At 45.8% G+C, this 20022-nt stretch overlaps 1 protein-coding gene across 1 annotated transcript in view; it reads left to right on the top strand.

Moving 5' to 3' along the window:
* LOC137334463 (structural maintenance of chromosomes protein 1B-like) overlaps positions 1–20022 on the top strand; it is a 99420-nt gene that overhangs the window by 46512 nt on the left and 32886 nt on the right. The window contains exons 17-19 of the mRNA XM_067999143.1: positions 9018–9163; positions 14299–14446; positions 17172–17270. Of these exons, the coding sequence (XP_067855244.1) occupies positions 9018–9163; positions 14299–14446; positions 17172–17270 (393 nt within the window). The remainder of the gene's footprint in view (positions 1–9017; positions 9164–14298; positions 14447–17171; positions 17271–20022) is intronic.

Raw genomic sequence — 20022 nt, 5'->3', positions numbered from 1 at the left:
CGCCGATGTCTCTCAGTTGTCTGCGCGGACGAGCCCTGCAAATACACCTGCACCTACTCTGCAGTAACACGATGGGTGGCATCAGTGGTGGGTCCTCATAGTGATACCCAGGAGCGGGCATTATTGGACACAATGGACAGGATTCGCGGAGACATGGCAGTGGTGGTGTCAATATAATGTGTGCTGTTTGTGGCTCTGAAATTCAATATGGGTAACACCCATGACAAACCCTCAGACACCCTTGTGCACCCCCTTCATGCTGACGAGACGTTTGCCTTACCCTGCCTACTGCACATATGTGATGCATGCCCTGTGGCTGCAGCACAGGTGGTGGCAGGTTGAGTGAGGCTGGCCGTGAGGGAGATGCACGAGAGGGTGAGTATGGGATGGAGCCATGAGATTGTATGAGGATTGGGTCGCGTGTTAGTGGCAGGATGAGTACTGGCGAGGTGAGTAGGTGGAGGTAAGATGAGGATGGGGTGTGAGTGGGCATGAAGGGTGATGTGACAGAATAGTGTTGGCGGTGCCGAAGGAGATTTGGGGTGGGGGCAGTGTTGTGGCAGACGGAGTGTAGGGGAAAGACTTCGTGTTCTCACTGTGGCTGACCTACTGCGGTCATTGCAGCGCCTCCTGCACTGTATGCAGGTGGGCGATATGTTGGTGGCGCAGGTGACCCCCTCTGCCACCTCGAGCCAGGCCTTGGTGGCAGAGGCAGGCCGCTTCCTCCCGCCCGCCGGGGGGAAGATCTGTGTCCTCCCCCTCCTCCTCACCCCATCTGATGATACCTGGGGTGAGGCATCATTAAACTGGGAGCAGCCTTCCCCCTGGGCTGCTCCATGCTGCAATTTGTCCCATTGGTTGCAGCATCTGTCAGTGGAGGACTGCCCCTTTAACTAGAGAGCCTCCAGCTGACAGATCGTACTGCGCATGCGCAGCCCGCCCGACGCGCAGGCCAGCGCCGTGGACCCCGGAGGAGCAGGTAATTGGATCCTATTAGTGGATTGCCTGCTACGATCGCGTGGGCAACCCACTAATTTCGCCGTTCGCGTTTTCGACGCTCCCGGAGGAACACCCGCTGGGAACCCGCAGGCCTGCTAAATTCGAGCCCCATGAGTTCAATGAACACGTTAATGTTTGAGTTTTATTAACACTGCAGAAGCATTGAATTTTCAATCAAAGTTTTAAAAAAAGATAGTGATCTCAGAATATCGTCTGTAGATCAGCTGAAATTTTGACCGTTTTCCAGTTACTGACACACAATTTTACTTCTTCCTCAGTTTATTTACATATAAATCTCTGGGATAGATTTCTGGATGACCCACTTGCATAAATCACAAAGTACAGATGCACTGATTCTGGAGTTTGGATGTCTTATGGTGATCAAACTGACTGAGTATGGTATTCAAAAGTGTGCCTGACCAGGGACTATACAACTTTAGCATGTTGACTGGACATGTTATATGTTGAGTCTGCTGTCGCTCCCTGATCTTTCAGGCCCAACCTTCCTCCTCCAGCCAGGATATCGCCATTCGTTGCGGTAGAAATTATTATGCGTTGCGCCCATTTTGTTGTAAATCGGGCGCAAAGCATACCAATTTAGCAGTGGGACTGCCGGCACCCAATCTGCATAGGCGTTGGGCCTGCTGCTAAATTCGTGGGGACCATTTTTAGGGCGGATGCCTAAAACAGGCATTAGGCTCCTTAAATATATGAATGTGGGGCCTTATCGCCTGTAGAAGGACCCCTCCACAAAATCTTCAGTGGCCCCTGTGGCCGCCAACTAAAGGATAAGTTTGTTTTAAAATTTTAACAGGTGGCCTGAAATTGATTTTTCCTGTGGGGTAAGCTGCCTTTGGAAGCACGACTGGCGCTGGCAGCTCACCCCAAAGATGCAGATGAGACCCCGGGCCCAATTTTGAGACAGCCTTGGGCCTCTCTGTTCGCGCAGCGCTGAATCTTAATTTCTACCCCATTATGCTCCCATTTTTGTCTTCCAATTCAAGACATCTTGCATTTATTTGCACTGAATTTAATTTGCTATAACTTTGTCCATTTTCACTTTTTGTCTAGGTAAATCCTTCTGTAATTTCTTGAGGTCAAAGGGGGAAGGTGGGGAAGAGGGATTGTAGAGCCGTGTTTGAGGCTGTGGGGGAAGATAGAGCACAGTTAGAGATTGTGGCACAAGGGAAGGTATAAGTTGACTCCAAGGGAGAATGTAGACCAGGGTTAGAGGGTGTGGAGGGGGTAATGTAGAGCAGGTTAGAGACTGGGAGGGAGGGGCAAGTTAGAGCAGGGTTAGAAGCCTGGGAGGGTGTGGGTCAGGTAACGTAGGAGAAGAGCCAAGGAGGAGGGGGAAGGTGGAGAATAGTAAGCAGAAAGAGGCGTGATAGAGGTCCAAGAGGGGAAATCAAAGGCCACCAGACGATGTCGGAGCAGGGCTGAAGCATAGAGGAATTTGCTGAAACCAATAACACCAGTATGGTATGAGGAAAGGGGACAGGAGTTGGAGGGTGAAGAAGGAAATAGGGAGGGAGAGAGAGAAAGAGTGGAAGGGGATGGAGGGAAGGAGGCAGACAGGAGAATTTTTTGGGAGACAAAATAAATTATTGATGAATTTAAAAATGAGTGTCTCGATTTTAACATTGGGTGGGCGGGCGGTCAGCTTGAGGTCCGGGTCATTTTAACTCCTGGGCCTCGTTAACATTTGAAGGACAGGCTACCCTCCCGATCACCTGGAAAATCGGACGGCCCGTCCACGTGACTCTTGCGATTTACGACTGTACTTAAGACGGGGATGCATCCCTTGCATCTTTGTTGGAAGAACGCTGGAAAAGATTGTGACAGCACAGATGTCCCCCAATTTCCTGATGCCTTCCTGGAGGTCCTAGTGGAGGAAAGGAGGACCACGAGGGAGGTACTCTTCCCCAACACCTACTGTCAGGCAGGCCTGGACAGAGGTGCCTGATAGGGTCTATCGAAAGAGGTTATATGACCTCACAAGAACAGCAAGGATGAGTACACCTCTTCATTTTTCCACCTCTCTCACCCATACCTTACAACACTCCTCTCGCACCTCCCCCACCACTCTCAACTATTACCTCCTCTCCATCACATCCTTCAACATACAATGGCACAAACAAATACCTCTCTTTCATTCCAAACACACTCACCGCTTCCTTTCCTCTCTTCACATTGCATACTATCACCATTCTCTTCTCATGTCTTACCGCATGTTTAACCCCCAACTACTCCCACCGCTCCTTACTCGCTTCACATCACACACACTTCCCTTTACATTCATCACCACCCCATCGTCATTCGATCTTGCTGCTTCTACACCTCTCACCACATCCACTATATGCACAAGCCCCAAACATTTACACTCAGCTTCTCAATACACAATCACTAACTCTCACCCTCTCTGCAGAACAATACCGCGCATAATGCCAGGGAGACTACCAAGACGGGTGGAGGAGTCCCCAACATCATCGCCCTCACACAGTCCGAGCAAGAAGCCCTGGACATCACTGGTCCAAATAGGGTCAAGAGCACTGGGGAAGGAGAAGCTGGTGGGGCCCAAACAGGGTGTCTGCATATTACTTGTATCCCTTCATTCAACTCAGCACAGTTGCAGCAAACTTAGCAACTTCAACCTTCATTCTCAAGACTGTCACCTGATCATGTGCAGCTTCTCTCACCTACCCTAACTCTTTTTCTCTTCTAGGGCCTTCTCAACACCGAGGCTCCTGCAGAAGAACAGACCTCAGAGCACAACAGTCCTTCTGAGGATGCACCATCAAGCACTCCACCCCTCCCAGGCACCAGCTCAGACGTTGGTACTCCATGTAGGTTAGATAGTGAGCTGTAGGAGTCTGCACATAGTGAAACGCCCAGCACCAGTGGGCAGCAGTAGCTACTGGTGGCAGGGTTGGTCCAGGCAAGGTCCTTTTCCAGCTCTGCTGAGGACGACAGATGAGCACTTTGAGAGCCCAGCCATGAGGAAAAATGCTAGCCTTCCACGAACAGCTGTACGATATATAGGAAAGCGTGCCAAAGCGTTTCACCACTGTGGGAGAGAGTGTGGACGAGTCCGCAACCAGCCTCTGGTGTCATCACGACTCTGCAAGGGCACTGCATCTATGCCCTCACAGCAGGAGCCCATGTTAGCACACTTTGCAGCTTTGGTGGAAGCTCAAATGGCTGTCATGGCTGAGAGACCCTGGGCTCCACAACGGAGAGATTGGTGGATCGAATGGATAGGAGCCATGAAGGGGTCGATCGTCATCATTGTAGGAGGCCCAAGGCCTGAGAAGCAGACAAAAATAAATTTTGGCAGTGCAAATCTCCCGGAGGGAAAATTGGAAAGGTTAGTAATATTTATACAGTTTGAACATAAATTTAAAATTTAAAAGAAACTAAAGCACTTACTTTGTAAACCAGCAGTGCATCATGGTGGAGAGTCAGAGCTGAGAGAAAGAAGAAAGAAAGACTTGCATTTATACAGCGCTTTCGTGGCCTCAAGATGTCCCAAAGCACTTTATAGCCAATGAAGTACTTTTGAAGTGTAGCCACTGTTGTAATGTAGGTAACACGGCAGCCAATTTGCGCACAGCAAGGTCCCACAAACAGCAATGAGATAATGACCAGATAATCTGTTTTAGAAGATGTTAGTTGACGAATGAATATTGGCCAGGACACCGGGGAGAACTCGCCTGCTCTTCTAAATAGTTGTAAACAATTTTACAACACCAAGTTATAGTCCAGCAATTTTATTTTAAATTCACAAGCTTTCGTAGATTTTCTCCTTCCTCAGGCAAATGTTTCGGAGATTTTCTCCTTCCTCAGGAAACATTTGCCTGAGGAAGGAGAAAATCTCCGAAAGCTTGTGAATTTAAAATAAAATTGCTGGACTATAACTTGGTGTTGTAAAATTGTTTACAATTGTCAACCCCAGTCCATCACCGGCATCTCCACATCATGACTTCTAAATAGTGCCATGGGATCTTTTACGTCCACCTGCGAGGGCAGACAGGGCCTCGGTTTAACATCTCATCCAAAGGACAGCACCTCTGTCGGTGCAGTACTCCCTCAGTACTGCACAGGAGCGTCAGCCAGATTTTGTGCTCAAGCCTTTGGAGTTGAATCCACAACCTCTGACTCATAGGTGAGAATGCTACCAACTGAGCCACGGCTGACAGCAACACCCAGTGGCCGCAGCCTGCAACTGCTTGAGGACGCTCAACAGTATTTTTTGCCATATAATTTCACTGCAAAATAGCAGCTATTCTGTTACTGAACAGGAGGTTTAGAGGCTTAGGGGCCGGGGATAATTTGACCAGGGCATACAGATGTAATTTAGTACCCATTTTAAAGTCCTATATTCTACACTTATTTTTATTTACATTATAAATTCCTATGTCCACATTTATAATTGTAAGGAATCTTACAACACCAGGTTATAGTCCAACTGTTTTATTTAAAAATCACAAGCTTTCGGAGGCTTTCTCCTTCATCAGGTGAGCGAAGATCACCTGACGAAGGAGAAAGCCTCCGAAAGCTTGTGATTTTTAAATAAAACAGTTGGACTATAACCTGGTGTTGTAAGATTCCTTACATTTGTCAACCCCAGTCCATCACCGGCGTCTCCACATCACATTTATAATGGAAACTGCCTATGTAAATTTGTCACACTAATTATACCCCCTTCCCCCATCAGTATTGGTGCTGCAACACCTCCACTAGGAGGAAGGGAGTACTTCGTGAAAGATTTTTACACAGGCAATTTCCATTATAAATGTGGACAGAAGAATTTATAACGAAAAAGAGTTGACAGGAAATGCATGGAAATGTAAAATTTTAAATATATTACTAGTGGATCTACTGTGGCATTGCACATAGTAAGTCAGCGGATATGGTCACTCTTACCTGTCTCCTATTTTTTTCTCTCTTTGTCTTTCCTGTTCTGTTTCTTTGTCTTTTTCTTTTTGGGTGGGAGGTGTGGGTGGTATGTCGTTGTGCGGCAAAATAAAGAGCCACCAATAGCTGCAGGCTCTATTTGGACTGCAGGTTGCGGGGTAAATGTGGCCCTCGGTGGCTCCCTTTCCATCTCTTCCCCAAACCATTCGTGCTTCCCCCAATGCTTCACTCCATCGCTTTCCATAGCAAGCCCATTACCACATTCCCATCACTAACTTTTCCTCTTCCCTTTGAACTACCCGCTCAACCTCTGTATCCTTCCCTCCCCTTTGCTCCGCTGTCACTAACCTCAATCTTAATCCTCCATCTGCTCTTTCCAAGGACAAGTGGTGAGAGGCCAGAGCCCCTTTCACCCTCAAAATAGGTTCCCTCCTCCCCTTCCCCTCCTATGTTTCTGTCTTAGAGGTTTTGTTTCCTTTCAAAATTCAACTTTTAAAAAAAAACAAATGAAATTATATTGGGAAAAGAAACTGCCTGTCTGCCTTTATGTCTTTCTGTCTCTCTCTGTCTCATAGGTTGGAAATTAGAATCTCAGGTGTATGCGATGTGCATTGACCTTCTCTAATTGTCAATAAAACACAGGTGAACTAACTAGTTGGCCGAAAAATTAAGCTGATGTTTGTTTTGACAATTATAGTAACATTAAATCAAGACACACGTTTCCCCCTCTCTGTCTCTATCTTTTTCTCTCTAGAACACTGTAATTTTTCTCTGTCACAGACAGTTTCTCTGTTTTAAAAATGTTACCCCATAGAGCTTTTAGAATTTGTCCTCTTCTTTTTGAAATTATTTGAAGAAAAACTACTGAGCAAAATGTGCTAGAAGCTAAAACCAAATTCTGCCAGTACAGCTGATTAAACATTACTATGCATCCTGAAAAATTAGGTAGCCTCTATATGCCCAGACTGCACAGTTCAAATTTAGCTCATAGAGTCATAGCTGTATAAAAATATCAAGTATAAACACAGGCTTTTGGGAGAGGCTGAGGCCTTCAAGTAAAAACTTTAATAAAGGCATTAAAAGCCACAAAAGATCATTCGGTGGATGAATTTAATCATGTTATTATGTAATCTTTTGAGATTTTTTTTGGGCATTAGAAATTTCAGTTACTGATAATTTTATGATGTGGAGATGCCGGTGATGGACTGGGGTTGACAATTGTAAACAATTTTACAACACCAAGTTATAGTCCAGCAATTTTATTTTAAATTCACAAGCTTTCGGAGGCTTCCTCCTTCCTCAGGTGAATGTTGTGGAAAATAACTTGGTGTTGTAAAATTGTTGATAATTTTATGGTGGATGAAATAAGTTTCAGAAAGCATTTTGAGCAATTTGTGGGAACCCGGTAGCCAGATTATGTAATAGGTTTTGCCCATAAAAAAAAATCACTATTAAAAATGCAAACATTAATCCATTTAGAGTCACGTTTCTTCAGTCTGTATTTACTTGATCTGTATTTACCCTTTACCCCTTTACGCAAAGTAATATGTCTTTAATGATGAGATTTTCTTCAGCACTACTCCCAAACTCCGCAGTCAAATTATTTAAGCTCTTCCTTTATTCCTTTGAATTTGTTTCCTTTGAAGTAATATATTTGAGTATTGCTTTGCATATTGGTCTTTTGAAAATCATATATCATTTAAATGTTACTTGTTAACCTCTCAAGGAGTTGCACACACGTAGTCAAGACCATTAATGCCTTTAGGTCAAGCAGAATTAGAGGATGGGGATAATTGGACCACGGGAGTGGAAAGGGCGGAGGAAGGAGAGTGGGAGAGGAGGATGGCGGAAGGGAGCCAGGGAAGAGGACAGTGAAACAAACTCTTGGAGGTGGGAGAGTAGGAAACATACCACAGGTGGAGAGGGGAAGCCATCTCGCGGGGTGGTTGGAAAGGTCCCTCGGCAAGATACAAAAGTGAAAAAGTTTGTCAGTTGGGAGTGAGGGAAACTATCTTAGGGGTAATTGTAAAAGTCCTTCAGCCCGGGGAGGGTGCAGGTGTAATAAATATTGCAGGTAAATGTGGGCACTTATAATGGGATTATCCATGGGACCAAGTTAACGTAAAAGTTTTCAAAATCTTTTGAAATGGAATGTTGTGATGCATCTACTATTTTTAATATATAATAAATAGTGCCATCCAGTGGGGCCAAAATATATATTTTTTAAAACTTCAGTTACCTTCTTGTCCTTCCTGCACTCATCTGTGACCAAGAAGTGGAGAAGCAACCTGCTCCCAAGCATACAACAACTACCACTCTTCAGCCAACTACTGGGAAGCATACACAAGCAGCCTGGTAATGGGACTGCATGAGATTTCCCCCTCTCTGTCTGGAGGTGCCTGGCTTTCGCTTAACACCTTTTTCCACAACAGCATGGCTGAAATCAAGAACACGTAGGTGTGTGAGATCAAACTTGCATTCCAGCATTCTGGTTTTGCTTTTGATGCTATGACTTGCTATATCTTCATGATGCCTTTTGTAGTCTAGATTGCCACTTGCATTTATCTCTTCATTCCCCCATTCATTAATGTACAATGTGAATGGAAACTCATCCAGGGATGAGGGACTTTAGTTACATGGATAGACTGGAGACTGGGGTTGTTCTCCTTGGAATGGAGATGGTTACGAGGAGATTTGATAGAGGTATTCAAAATCATGAAGGGTCTAGACCGAGTAGATAGGGAGAAACTGTACCCATTGGCGGAAGGGTCAAGAAGCAGAGGACATAGATTTAAGGTGATTGGCAAAAAAAACAAAGGTGACATGAGGAAAAACTCTTGAACACAGTGAGTGGCTAGAATCTGGAATGCACTGCCCGAGGGGGTGGTGGAGGCAGATTCAATCATGGCTTTCAAAAGGGAATTGGATAAGTACTTGAAAGGAAAAAATTTGCAGGGCTACAGGGATAGGGCGGGGGAATGGGACTAGCTGGATTGCTCTTGGCGTGGACTCAATGGGCCGAATGGCCTCCTTCCGTGCTGTAACCTTTCTATGATTCTTCTCAGCTCATGCAAACTACATTTTTCTATTGTAAATTGCAGGAGGAGATACAGTTAATGAGAATCGTAGATGAAGCCATGGTGGTACAGCGGGATCTCAATAACAGGCTGTTAATTAAAAAGACACAAGTCAAGGATGCACAAAAGGAACTTGATGAAGTTAGGAAGAAATTGTCAAATATTAGCAGGTATGGTTTGTGCAAATTATCGTAGCACCATCAGACATTTTGCTATGAATAACCAAACTACTCCAAAAGTGCCCAACAGATAATTTACAGTTTAAGTACAACCAATCACCTTGTTTTTCTCACTTTGATAATACTTTAAAATTATTTTTTTTAACGTTGAAAGTTATTGATGGGACATTTGATATAAATCATAAGTACAGCATATCGTGACTACTTGTCAGAATGAGTAATCATGAATATTTTGTGACTTACAGGGCCCAATTTTAGCACCCGGTCCCGGGTGCGTTCTCGGTGGGGGGGCCTCTAAAATCCCGATTTCGTGGAGCAGGACCGGATCGCGCCTCGATCCCGCCCACTTCCGGGTTCCGCGCTGATGTGCGGGGGTGCGTGCGTAGCCCCCGCTGGTGGGAATGCCGCAGGCAATTAAAGCCAGCGGGGTTCCACTTGAGTGTATTTATCTAGGTATTTCAGGTCATTAAATGACCTGATTGAGCTGTTTGTTTAACAAGTGTGGGATTTTACAGTGAAATGAGACTGTTTCCCATACTGGGGGAAACACTCACACTCCCAACGGATGTGTTGCAGCCAGCAGCCTGTGGCAGCTGCCAAGGTGCATTCCACAGGTTGGGGGGGGAGATCCTTCACCAACGCAGGAGGACACTCCGTAACATTGGGCAACGCCTGCCCTCCACCACCCTCCTCCAAGCAAGAAGATTCACCGGCGTGGAAGTGCAACCACTGTGCAAGGACACACTTTTCTAGCATGCACAACCCCGCAGACCTACACCTGCCAGATGGGTGCTGCGTTGACATCCTCGGAGGACGGAACAGCATGACCAGCCTCGCAGTCCACGCCGTCCGCCTCAGAGACGTGCATCCCCACAACACGGTGCTGTGGCACATCCACCTGCACAGCAGGATGGAGGGCATCCGCAGAGAGAGATGCGTCGCAGGAGGCACTACCCTCCGCACAGGGTCTACAGACCGAGGCTCAGCTTCATGGACCTCTCTGAGCAGCAGTGCATACGTAGGCTCAGAGTCACTCGCCAGGTAGTCGCCGACATCTGCAGCCTCCTTAATGATGAGCTGCTCCCGGATGGACCAAGCAGCATCTTCTTGCCCGTCGCCGTCAAAGTCACCACTGCCCTCAACTTCTTCGCCTCCGGATCCTTCCAGGGTGCCACGGGGGACATCATCGGGGTCTGTCAGTCGTCTGCACGCAAGTGCATAAGGCAGGTTACCGATGGGTTGTTCCACAGGGCCTCGCACTACATCAACTTCGCCATGGATGAGCGCAGCCAGATGGAGAGGGCGGTTGGATTCCATGCTGTGGCTGGCTTCCCACGGGTGCAGGGTGTAATCGATTGCACCCAAATAGCAATACGGGCACCTCCACATGAGCCAGGGCTGTTCATCAACAGGAAAGGGTATCACTCCATGAACGCCCAGCTCATTTGTGACCACCGCCAGAGATTCCTACACGTGTGCGCCAGATACCCTGGCAGCTGCCACGATGCCTTCGTCCTCAGGGAGTCCACCGTCCCGCCCCTCTTCCACGCACCCAACGCCGGCAACGGCTGGCTCCTCGGCGACAAGGGATATCCCCTGCACACGTGGCTTATGACACCTCTGAGGAACCTCATTACCGAGCCGCAGCGTCGGTATAATGACAGCCACATTGCTACCAGGTCTACAATTGAGCAGGCTATAGGGCTGCTTAAGATGCGCTTCAGGTGCCTTGATCGTTCCGGGGGAGCGCTCCAATACACGCCACTCCGAGTGGGACGAATTATAGTTGTCTGCTGTGCCCTGCATAACATGGCACTACAAAGAGGGGTGCCGCTGGAGGAGGCCCCATGCACACCCGCCACCCACATTGAGGACGACAATGAGGAGGAGGAAGAGGGAGAGGAGGAGGAACGACCCATGGGCCGAACACCGGCTCACCTGCGTGCTCGTCAGGCCAGGGAGGCACTCGTATGCCAACGGTTCTCCTAACATCACACTGTGTGAGGCATTCACATGTCATAACGTGCACAGACGAAGGTCCATACAGGCTCCCTCCACAGAAGAGTGGTGCCTGTACACCTGCACCCACTGTATTATGCCCAATGGGTGGGACGGGGTGGTCGTCGTCATGATGAGGCGCACGGAAGGGACATATTGCACAAGCCGCAGAATTATGGACAAGAGGTGGCTGCATTGGTGGAGAAAAAGTGAGTTTATTTTGTGTTGACATTCAACGAGTGGAAATTAAAAATAAAACAAATAGACAAACACCCTGGTGCAATCCCTGTGTGCTCACGGAACTTTAGGCTTTCGTTTCCGGGTACCCCTACGTGGTGCTACCCCTGTGGCTCCAGCAGAGGTGGTGGCAGGTTGCTCCTGTTCGTGCCCTGACCTAGTAGATGCTTTGGGCCGACGCCCCCTGGGTTTCGGTGCCCGTGAGGGCACCTCCACAGACTGCTCCTCCTGCACCTGTGCAGGGGCAGACTCGGCCACCTGGAGAGGATGGACTATTGCGGGCACTGGTTGAGAGGGGGGCAACGGGTGAGACGTGGGGGCGCCTTGAGTAGCGTCCACACTTCCATTTCCCCGTTCACCATCTTCCCTCTCATGGCCAAGGCCCACATCACCCCTTCCACCCTGCTGGACGGCAGTTTGGATGACGTGGGTGAGACCTTGCAAGGCCACCTCCAATGTATCTGTCAACCTGTTGATGGCGGCAGAATGTTGCTCACCCTGAATCCGAACAGCCGTTGTGAGGGCCTGGATGGACTCATTGGTGAGCTGTGCGTGACGCTCGAGGGAGGCCAGCCTGTCCTCCACCGCAGACGTTCCCACACCTACCCGCGACACTATCTCAGAGATGCCTTCACGTCCCTGCGACACTATCTCGGCGATACCCTCCTGCACCTGTGCCACCATTCCCCTCATGCAGGAGTTGGACTCCTCCATCCTCCGTGCGATTGTGGAGAGTGCGCGTGGCACCTCTCCCAGTACCTCAGCAATGTGCTGGTGCCCCTTGACGACTCTCCTTTTGACTGGTGACCCCCTGGGTTCAGCATCTGGGTCCGGCTGAGCAGAGCCTAGAGAAGAGTGCTCCCACCGACATGGACCCTCCGCGGCTGACCCTGCCACCAGCAATGCAGCGTGCGGCTGATCTCCAGTGCCTCGACCTCAGCGTCTGTCAGAGCCACCTCGTGTGGCGGGCCCCCTCCAGTGCGTGCCCTATTGCGTGCGTTCCTGGCCCTCTTTTCCTGTGAGGGCAAAACACAAAAACGTTATTGAGTGATGATTACAATGTGAGACGCTTCAAGCATTGGTGTGAGTGGGTTGAGCGTGTGCCAGATGGATGGGAGGATGCGTGTGCCACATGGCCATCCCATTGTATGGGCATTGGGGTGTGTAGTAGTGGTCGAGTGGGGACAGGGACAGTGGGTACGTGCAGGCACTGTGAGGATGATAGTTGGGTGGCTGTGAGGATTGGTGCGGGAGCGCAGTGCTGTCAGTGGAGATGGGGTTGTGAGGTGTTTGAGGTGATGTGGAAGATGGAGTGACGCAGAGTGCGTTAGTGTACTCACCTTCCCGGACCTGGTGAGGTCATTGAATCTCTTGCGGCACTGCATCCAAGTGCGGGTGGTGTTTCCCCTGCTTGTGACCTCAGTGGCCACCTCCTCCCATGCCCTCTTGGTAGCGCTGGCAGGGCACCTCCTTCCATCCGTGCGGAACAGCGTCTCCCTCCTCATGCGGACCTCGTCCAGCAGCACCTGGAGGGCGTGGTCCGTGAAACGGGGAGCAGCCTTACCCCTGCACTCCTCCATCCTTCATGGAGTATAGTTTGTGGCTGGAGGGGCTTTGGTGGACTGCCCCTTTAAATAGAGCTCCACCATCGCTCAGACGTCAATGCGCATGCGCAGGCCGCCGGCACGCAGCTGAGAAGCGCGGAACCCGTAACTGCCGGCTAATTACATCAATCATCCCGCGATCACGCGCGCAGCGCACTCAATTCGCATGGCGCGTTTTCCTCGAGCCCGACTGACCACCTGCTGCCAACCCGCACCCCTGGTAAAATCGGGCCCACAGTGTCTGTTTTCCCCCAACTAAATCAGGTTGATTAATTATTGTCTTGTAAAAACCACTGCATTCAATTCCATTAATTAATACAAGAATCTGTCTTCAAGTAAAATTTAATGATGAATTTTAACATGCAGCATTTTAATATTTTAACATGATTTTTTTGGTCACAAAGTATTTCTGTCATATTTTTGTGATGGGGAGCTTGCCAGACAAGCACTAAAAAGTGCCCTCTCTCCTTTCATCATAAAAATGTAAATATTTGATACAGAGCAGAATTGGCGTTTGGTTATGAAGTCTTGTATTCAGCTATCTCCAGCAAGACAGCTTTCATATTTTTATCTGGAAGTAAATAATAAAGGGGATTTCTTACTCATTTGTTCTATTTCTTTGTATCAATTAATACTCCCTTGAATTACAGAAAATTGCTTGGGACATTATTGTTCCAAATGCTTAAAACAACAGAGAAGCCATCCTGGAAAATGGTCTTCCCTATCCCTTTTGTAAATAGGGAGTTTATTCTGAACTACACCTTTTTTTTTGCTATTGTCAGCAAATAGTTCTCATTGTTTTCATTCATGGAAAAAAGTTCACTTAGTCCATTTAATCACCGAATTTACAGTAACTCCTTTTACTGGATAATTTGCTTTTTTGTAACATGTTTTTTGGAAAGTTTAGCTTACCAACCGGTAGCATGTTCCCTGCGGCAGGATGCTCTGAATAACCTCACACTAGAGCAGCTCCAGGTTGCTTCCCTGTCAGTGATGACACATGAGTGGCCTAGATTCAAATAATTGTTTATGGCAGTATGTTGTTTCAAGATATAATTCAACAAAAAGTACTCCCCACTTCAGATTTTGCTTCTTTAAGAAGTCATATATTCCACCATAATAACAGCAGATTTAGCACATTGTCTCTCAGATAAGCGTGAACTCCTTCATTTTGACCTACAACACTTGAGTAGTAAATATTTCTTGTTTTATTTTCGCACAATTGCCAAATCAACACTGCAAGCCAAAAAACAAACAAAAAAATGACATCTTGCTGTTTATCCCTAGGGAGCTAGCAAAGCTACAAAAGGAATACATATCTGTGGAAACTTCTATAGAACAAAAAAGGTTGGAGAGACACAATCTTCTAATCGCCTGCAAAGTCCAAGATATACAGATTGAACTTCTCCAAGGCAAACTGGAAGAAATTAGTGAGGTAGATATTAGCAGATTTTTTTTCTGTTTACTTTTCAGAATGTTCTGTGAATGGCTAGATGTGAATTCCAGCTGGAGAGCCAAATAGTTGCAGGGAGTGAGAGCTCTGGCCTACTTGTCACTGAGTACCTTCAGGGGGAGTAAAGCTCACAGCTGGCACATCTTTGTCAATGCCCATCACATGAGGAACTTGATTAAGCAGTTGGTATTAGTAAGCCTGCTGAGTAGCGCTAGACCTAGTGGCAGATATGTCACAAGTTTTACCATGTGGATCCATCCAGCGTGCTGAAGGCAGATGACCATTGCATAACTAATGAGGAAACTCTGAACCTTCTGACAAGCAACTGTTGGAAGCCATTACCTGGAGCTAAGTGTTAGAAAACGTACACATATATCCACTGTTCAATGTCAACCAGATTGGTTTGCAGAGTCAAGCAGATGTTGCTGAAACTGTACGCATGGAGCTGTCCATTGGGATATGGTACGAGTCCATGGTGTGGTCAGAAGGATTGTGGCAATACACAACATTTTATCGTATTTTGTACTGTTCACCCTGGTGTCCACTTAGCAACATCTCAAACTTTTTTTATTTGTACTTAGGAGGTGGGTGATGATGGTAAAGCCACATTATTACCCATTGTTGCCTTGAGAAGGTGGTGCTCTTTGAAGCAATTGTATGAATAACTGAGTCAGTTCCTAGGCCACTTCAGAGGGCATTAATAGTCAACTATGTAATGTTGGACAGAGTCTAGGCCAGCTTTCTTAGTGAATTAGTTTCATATCTTGCCATGGTGGTAGTTGAACTCAAGGTCCCTCACATAATCACTCAGCTACCACACCCTGCACATGTCAATTGTCTAATGACCAACTAGTAATTATCCTCCTTGGAAGGGGCAAATGGGAGCTCTTCAGAGTTTTGGAACCAAGGCAATCTTCTGTGGCACACTCGCAAATTAAGCCTTCTAGTTCTGATGAAAGATCATGGACCTGAAACGTTAACTCTGTTTCTTTATCCAACTGACGCTGCCTGACCTGCTGAGTGTTTCCAGCATTTTCTGTTCTTATTTTAGAAATTAAGTACCCAATGCATTTTTGATGTTTGACCAGCCACCTTGGCTCACTAATGGAACATACATGGGTAGGCCTGTCACTGGGGGCTGAGATTCTTCCCATTATAACTGAATGATCCTTCCTCCTTGTATGTTTCTACATTATGTTATGGGCAGCTGAAATTACCACTTTAGCCATTACCAAAAGTGTGAGGCCACTGTGATTTACACAGTATTTTTTTTATGAAACCTTTTAAATGAATCTGATAGAACAAAGGAATGTTTAGAAACAAGAAAAACCACTAGGTTTAACAAACCTATGCCTTTTTCATAGATCAATCCCATCTACCTTCCCTTTGACCATGTCCAAGTCCCTTATTGCTCTAGAATGCTCCTAGTTGTCTCTTGAATGTATTTATACTGTTTTGCTTTAATGACCTTCCTTGGTAATTTATTCCACAAGTCTATTGCCATTTGGATGAAAAATAATTCCAGCTGCTTTCCTCTGTTAGTCCAGACTATCTTATTAGCTCATGACCCCTGGTATTTAAACTCCATCATAGTGAACATGATGACTGGATCAACTTTGTCCTTTTCTCTTATAATCGTGAAAATTTCTAACTGCAGAAACTGACCTACATTTTAGCTTCCAAATCCAGGCCCAAAGCTCCACCTTACAGTCTCTTGTTTAAAACCCAATTGCCCCTTTGTCCTCTCTGTGCTCCCAGCCAGAGGGAGGGTTGTGTCACCGACTTCCCCGCCAAAGTGATTTCATAGTAGGCCCATCAATAAAACCAGCTACTTCTCCTCCCCCATCTTATGGTGTCATGATGTGGAGATGCCGGTGATGGACTGGGGTTGACAATTGTAAACAATTTTACAACACCAAGTTATAGTCCAGCAATTTTATTTTAAATTCACAAGCTTTTGGAGGCTTCCTCCTTCGTCAGATTTTTCACATCGTTCACCTGACGAAGGAGGAAGCCTCCGAAAGCTTGTGAATTTAAAATAAAATTGCTGGACTATAACTTGGTGTTGTAAAATTGTTTACATCTCATGGTGTGACTTTAAAGAAAACATCTCCTGTTGTTTACAAAATGATTGGAGCCATCCTGGCTAATGAGACTGGAGTGAGACAATTGACACTTACTACATTTGTTTGGAATACACTTTGACCTGTGAGATTCCACAGACTGATCTGTCCATCTTCCATACATAAAGAAAGAACTTGTGTTTATTTAGCATCTTTTGCAACCTGCTAACATCCCAAAGTACAATGTCTGCAGTCTGGTTTTAAAAAAAAACAAGCCTGTGTGAATTCACTTTGTTCAAAAGCACAAAACATAACTCCATCCCAAAATCCTTTCAGTGAAGAAAAATTGATCAAAATCCCATAATTTGACACACCCATTTTGTGTTTACTACAATGGAAGGTTTTCCCTTGAAGATGTACATCATACTCTATATAGGCCAATTATGGAAAGTACACAGAAACAATGTTGAGTAGTTTCTTACAGCGCACATTGATAATGGCTTCTTTATCAGGGTTATTTTTTTTTAAAAGCTGCTGATATGCTATTAATAACAAGTGCTGCAAGATAGGCAAAAAATTGAGAGAACTGTTTCTTTCCAGAGACGTCAATAATGTTTAGGAAGTAAATCAAATTTTTATTACAGGTTGGAACGGAAGTTGAAAGCACGCAAGCCACAACAGATGTCTTTGAACTGGAAGCAGCTTTTGAAATAGACTACAGCAGTTTACCAACAGATCTCAAAGTAAGGAATTTCACCATCCAACTATTTTAAATCTTGTCCTATAAACATCCTGCATTTATTATACAGAATTTTCACTCCGAGCAGGTGAGTGATAAAAATATTTTCACGAGTGAGGCTGACTGAATAACTCATAAGGGACAAAGTTATGACTGAGTTATCACAAGCATGAGTGGATACGTTTATTATGACATGGCTGACCTGGACAATTGTAATGATGTGGAGATGCCGGTGATGGACTGGGGTTGACAATTGTAAACAATTTTACAACACCAAGTTATAGTCCAACAAATTTATTTTAAATTTCACAAGCTTTCGGAGGCTTCCTCCTTCCTCAGGTGAATGTTGTGGAAAATGTTCCACAACATTCACCTGAGGAAGGAGGAAGCCTCCGAAAGCTTGTGAAATTTAAAATAAATTTGTTGGACTATAACTTGGTGTTGTAAAATTGTTTACAACTGGACAATTGTAATCATTTATACTACATTTTATATTTAAAGTAGACTAATCCTGCATTCATTATTCAGCTGAGAACTACTAATAAGATATGCTCCCTTTGTTCCATAGTTACCATACTGATAATTCTTTTGTAAGAAATTCAATGGATAGCTATTTATAATATTAATATGCTGGTCATATGATTGGCCCATTCAGTTTATACACTTTTTTGTCTTCCCACCGTTCAAGTAAACTAAAAATTCAAATGGAGAACTGCTTCTGGAACCTGGGTTCAAATCTAGCCTAGACAGTTACGACCTAAAGTCTCCTTTGTCTGCTAGCTGTAGGAGGACAGACTCAATCCTGATCTTAGAGCAAAAATTGTTCCTAATTTGGCAACATTACTCAAACAGACTAAATATATTAATGACTTGGACTTGGACAGGGCACAATTTCCAAATTTGCAGATGACACAAAACTTGGAAGTGTAGTAAACAGTGAGGAGGATAGTGATGAGAATCCCTACGTGGTCAGTTTTTAGTAAAATATTAAAATGCCTACGTGGCAAAGAAGCAGAATGCAAAATGGTTAGAAAGGGTTAATTAGTTAGTAACTGAGATTGATACAAGTGGCCTGGCCCTCCTGCTGGGCCATATGTTTGCGTAGTCAGCAGGGTTGCATGGTCTTAGCAATGTAGAGGCTTTGATGTGAGTCAAGGACTGGTCTGAATGTCTCCATGTTTATGGCAGATCAATATAGGTAATGAGCTTAGCCAAAGTTGAAAGACATTCCAGGTTGGGAGATAAGGAACAGAAGGAACAGGGAAGAACATTCTAAGTTGGAAAGTGAGGAAGTTATCCCCTTTGATGTCTAACAGCAGCATGATCAGCACATGGACGATTTATGATTGGTCGGAAATAATGTAACCTCGCATGGCAACCTGTGCCCGGCTTATGATTGGTGTTGACCCTCGTTAAGTATGTTCCAACCCTATTGATTTGTATAAAAACGTGTGGACTTCTGTATGTTGTTGTTCTTGCTCTGCCAGCATAGAGGGACTCTATCAGGAGTCCAAATCAATGCTGCAGACTAAGAACCCTGCTATTAAAGATGTGTTGAACTTTAAAATGTATTCGACTTCAGTTATTACTGAACCAGACTGAGGGGAAAGAATCCGGATCGTCAGTGATAGACTTCAAGAGGACATAGTCGGGTTGGTGGAATGGGTGGACACATGGCAGATGAAATTTAATGCAAAGTGCGAAGTGATAAATTTTGGCAGTATGAGGAGAGGCAATATAAACTAAATGGTACAATTCTAAAGGGGGTGCAGAAACAGGGAGACCTGCGGGTATATGTGCACAAACTTTTGACGGTAGCAGGACAGGTTGAAAAAGCGGTTTTAAAAAAGCTTACGAGATCCTAGGCTTTATAAATAGAAGCATAGAATACAAAAGCAAGGAAGTTACATTGAACCTTTATAAAACACTGGTTCGGCCACAGCAGGAGTATTGTGTCCAATTCTGGGCATCGCATTTTAGGAAGAATGTGAAGGCCTTAGAGAGTGTGCAGAAAAGATTTACTAGAATGGTTCCAGGGATGAGGGACTTCAGTTACGTGGATAGACTGGAGAAGCTGGGGTTGTTCTCCTTAGAGCAGAGAAGGTTAAGAGGAGATTTGATAGAAGTGTTCAAAATCATGAAGGATTTGGATACAACAACATCATCAACTTGCATTTATATTGTGCCTTTAACGTGGTAATACATCCCAAGGCGCTTTGCAGGTGCGTTATCAAACAAAATTTGACGCTGAGCCACATAAGGAGGTATTAGGACAGGTGACCAAAAGCTTGGTCAAAGAGCTGGGTTTTAAGTATCCTCTTAAAGGAGGAGAGAGGGGTTTAGGGAGGGAATTCCAGAACTTAGGGCCTAGGCAGCTGAAGGCACGGCTGCCAGTGGTGGAGCGATTAAAATCGGAGATGCGCAAGCGGCAAGAATTGGAGGTGCGCAAAGATCTCGGAGGGTTCTGGGGCTGGAGGAGGTCAGAGATGGGGAGGGGCGAGGCAATGGAGGGATTTGAAAATAAGGATGAGAATTTTAAAATCAAGGTGTTCCGGGACCGGGAGCCAATGTAGGTCAGCGAGCACAGGGGTGATGGGAGAACGGGACTTGGTGTGAGTTAGGATACGGGCAGCAGAGTTTTGGATGAGCTCAAGTTTATGGAGGGTGGAAGATGGGAGGCCAGCCAGGAGAGCATTGGAATAGTCCAGTCTGGAGACAACAAAGGCATGGATGAGGGTTTCAGCAGCAGATGAGCT

Source organism: Heptranchias perlo, chromosome 18, assembly GCF_035084215.1.
Source record: "Heptranchias perlo isolate sHepPer1 chromosome 18, sHepPer1.hap1, whole genome shotgun sequence".
In the NCBI taxonomy this organism is placed as follows: domain Eukaryota; kingdom Metazoa; phylum Chordata; class Chondrichthyes; order Hexanchiformes; family Hexanchidae; genus Heptranchias; species Heptranchias perlo.
The sequence above is the reverse complement of the archived record's forward strand: the minus strand, read 5'-3'. Positions and strand labels throughout refer to the sequence as shown.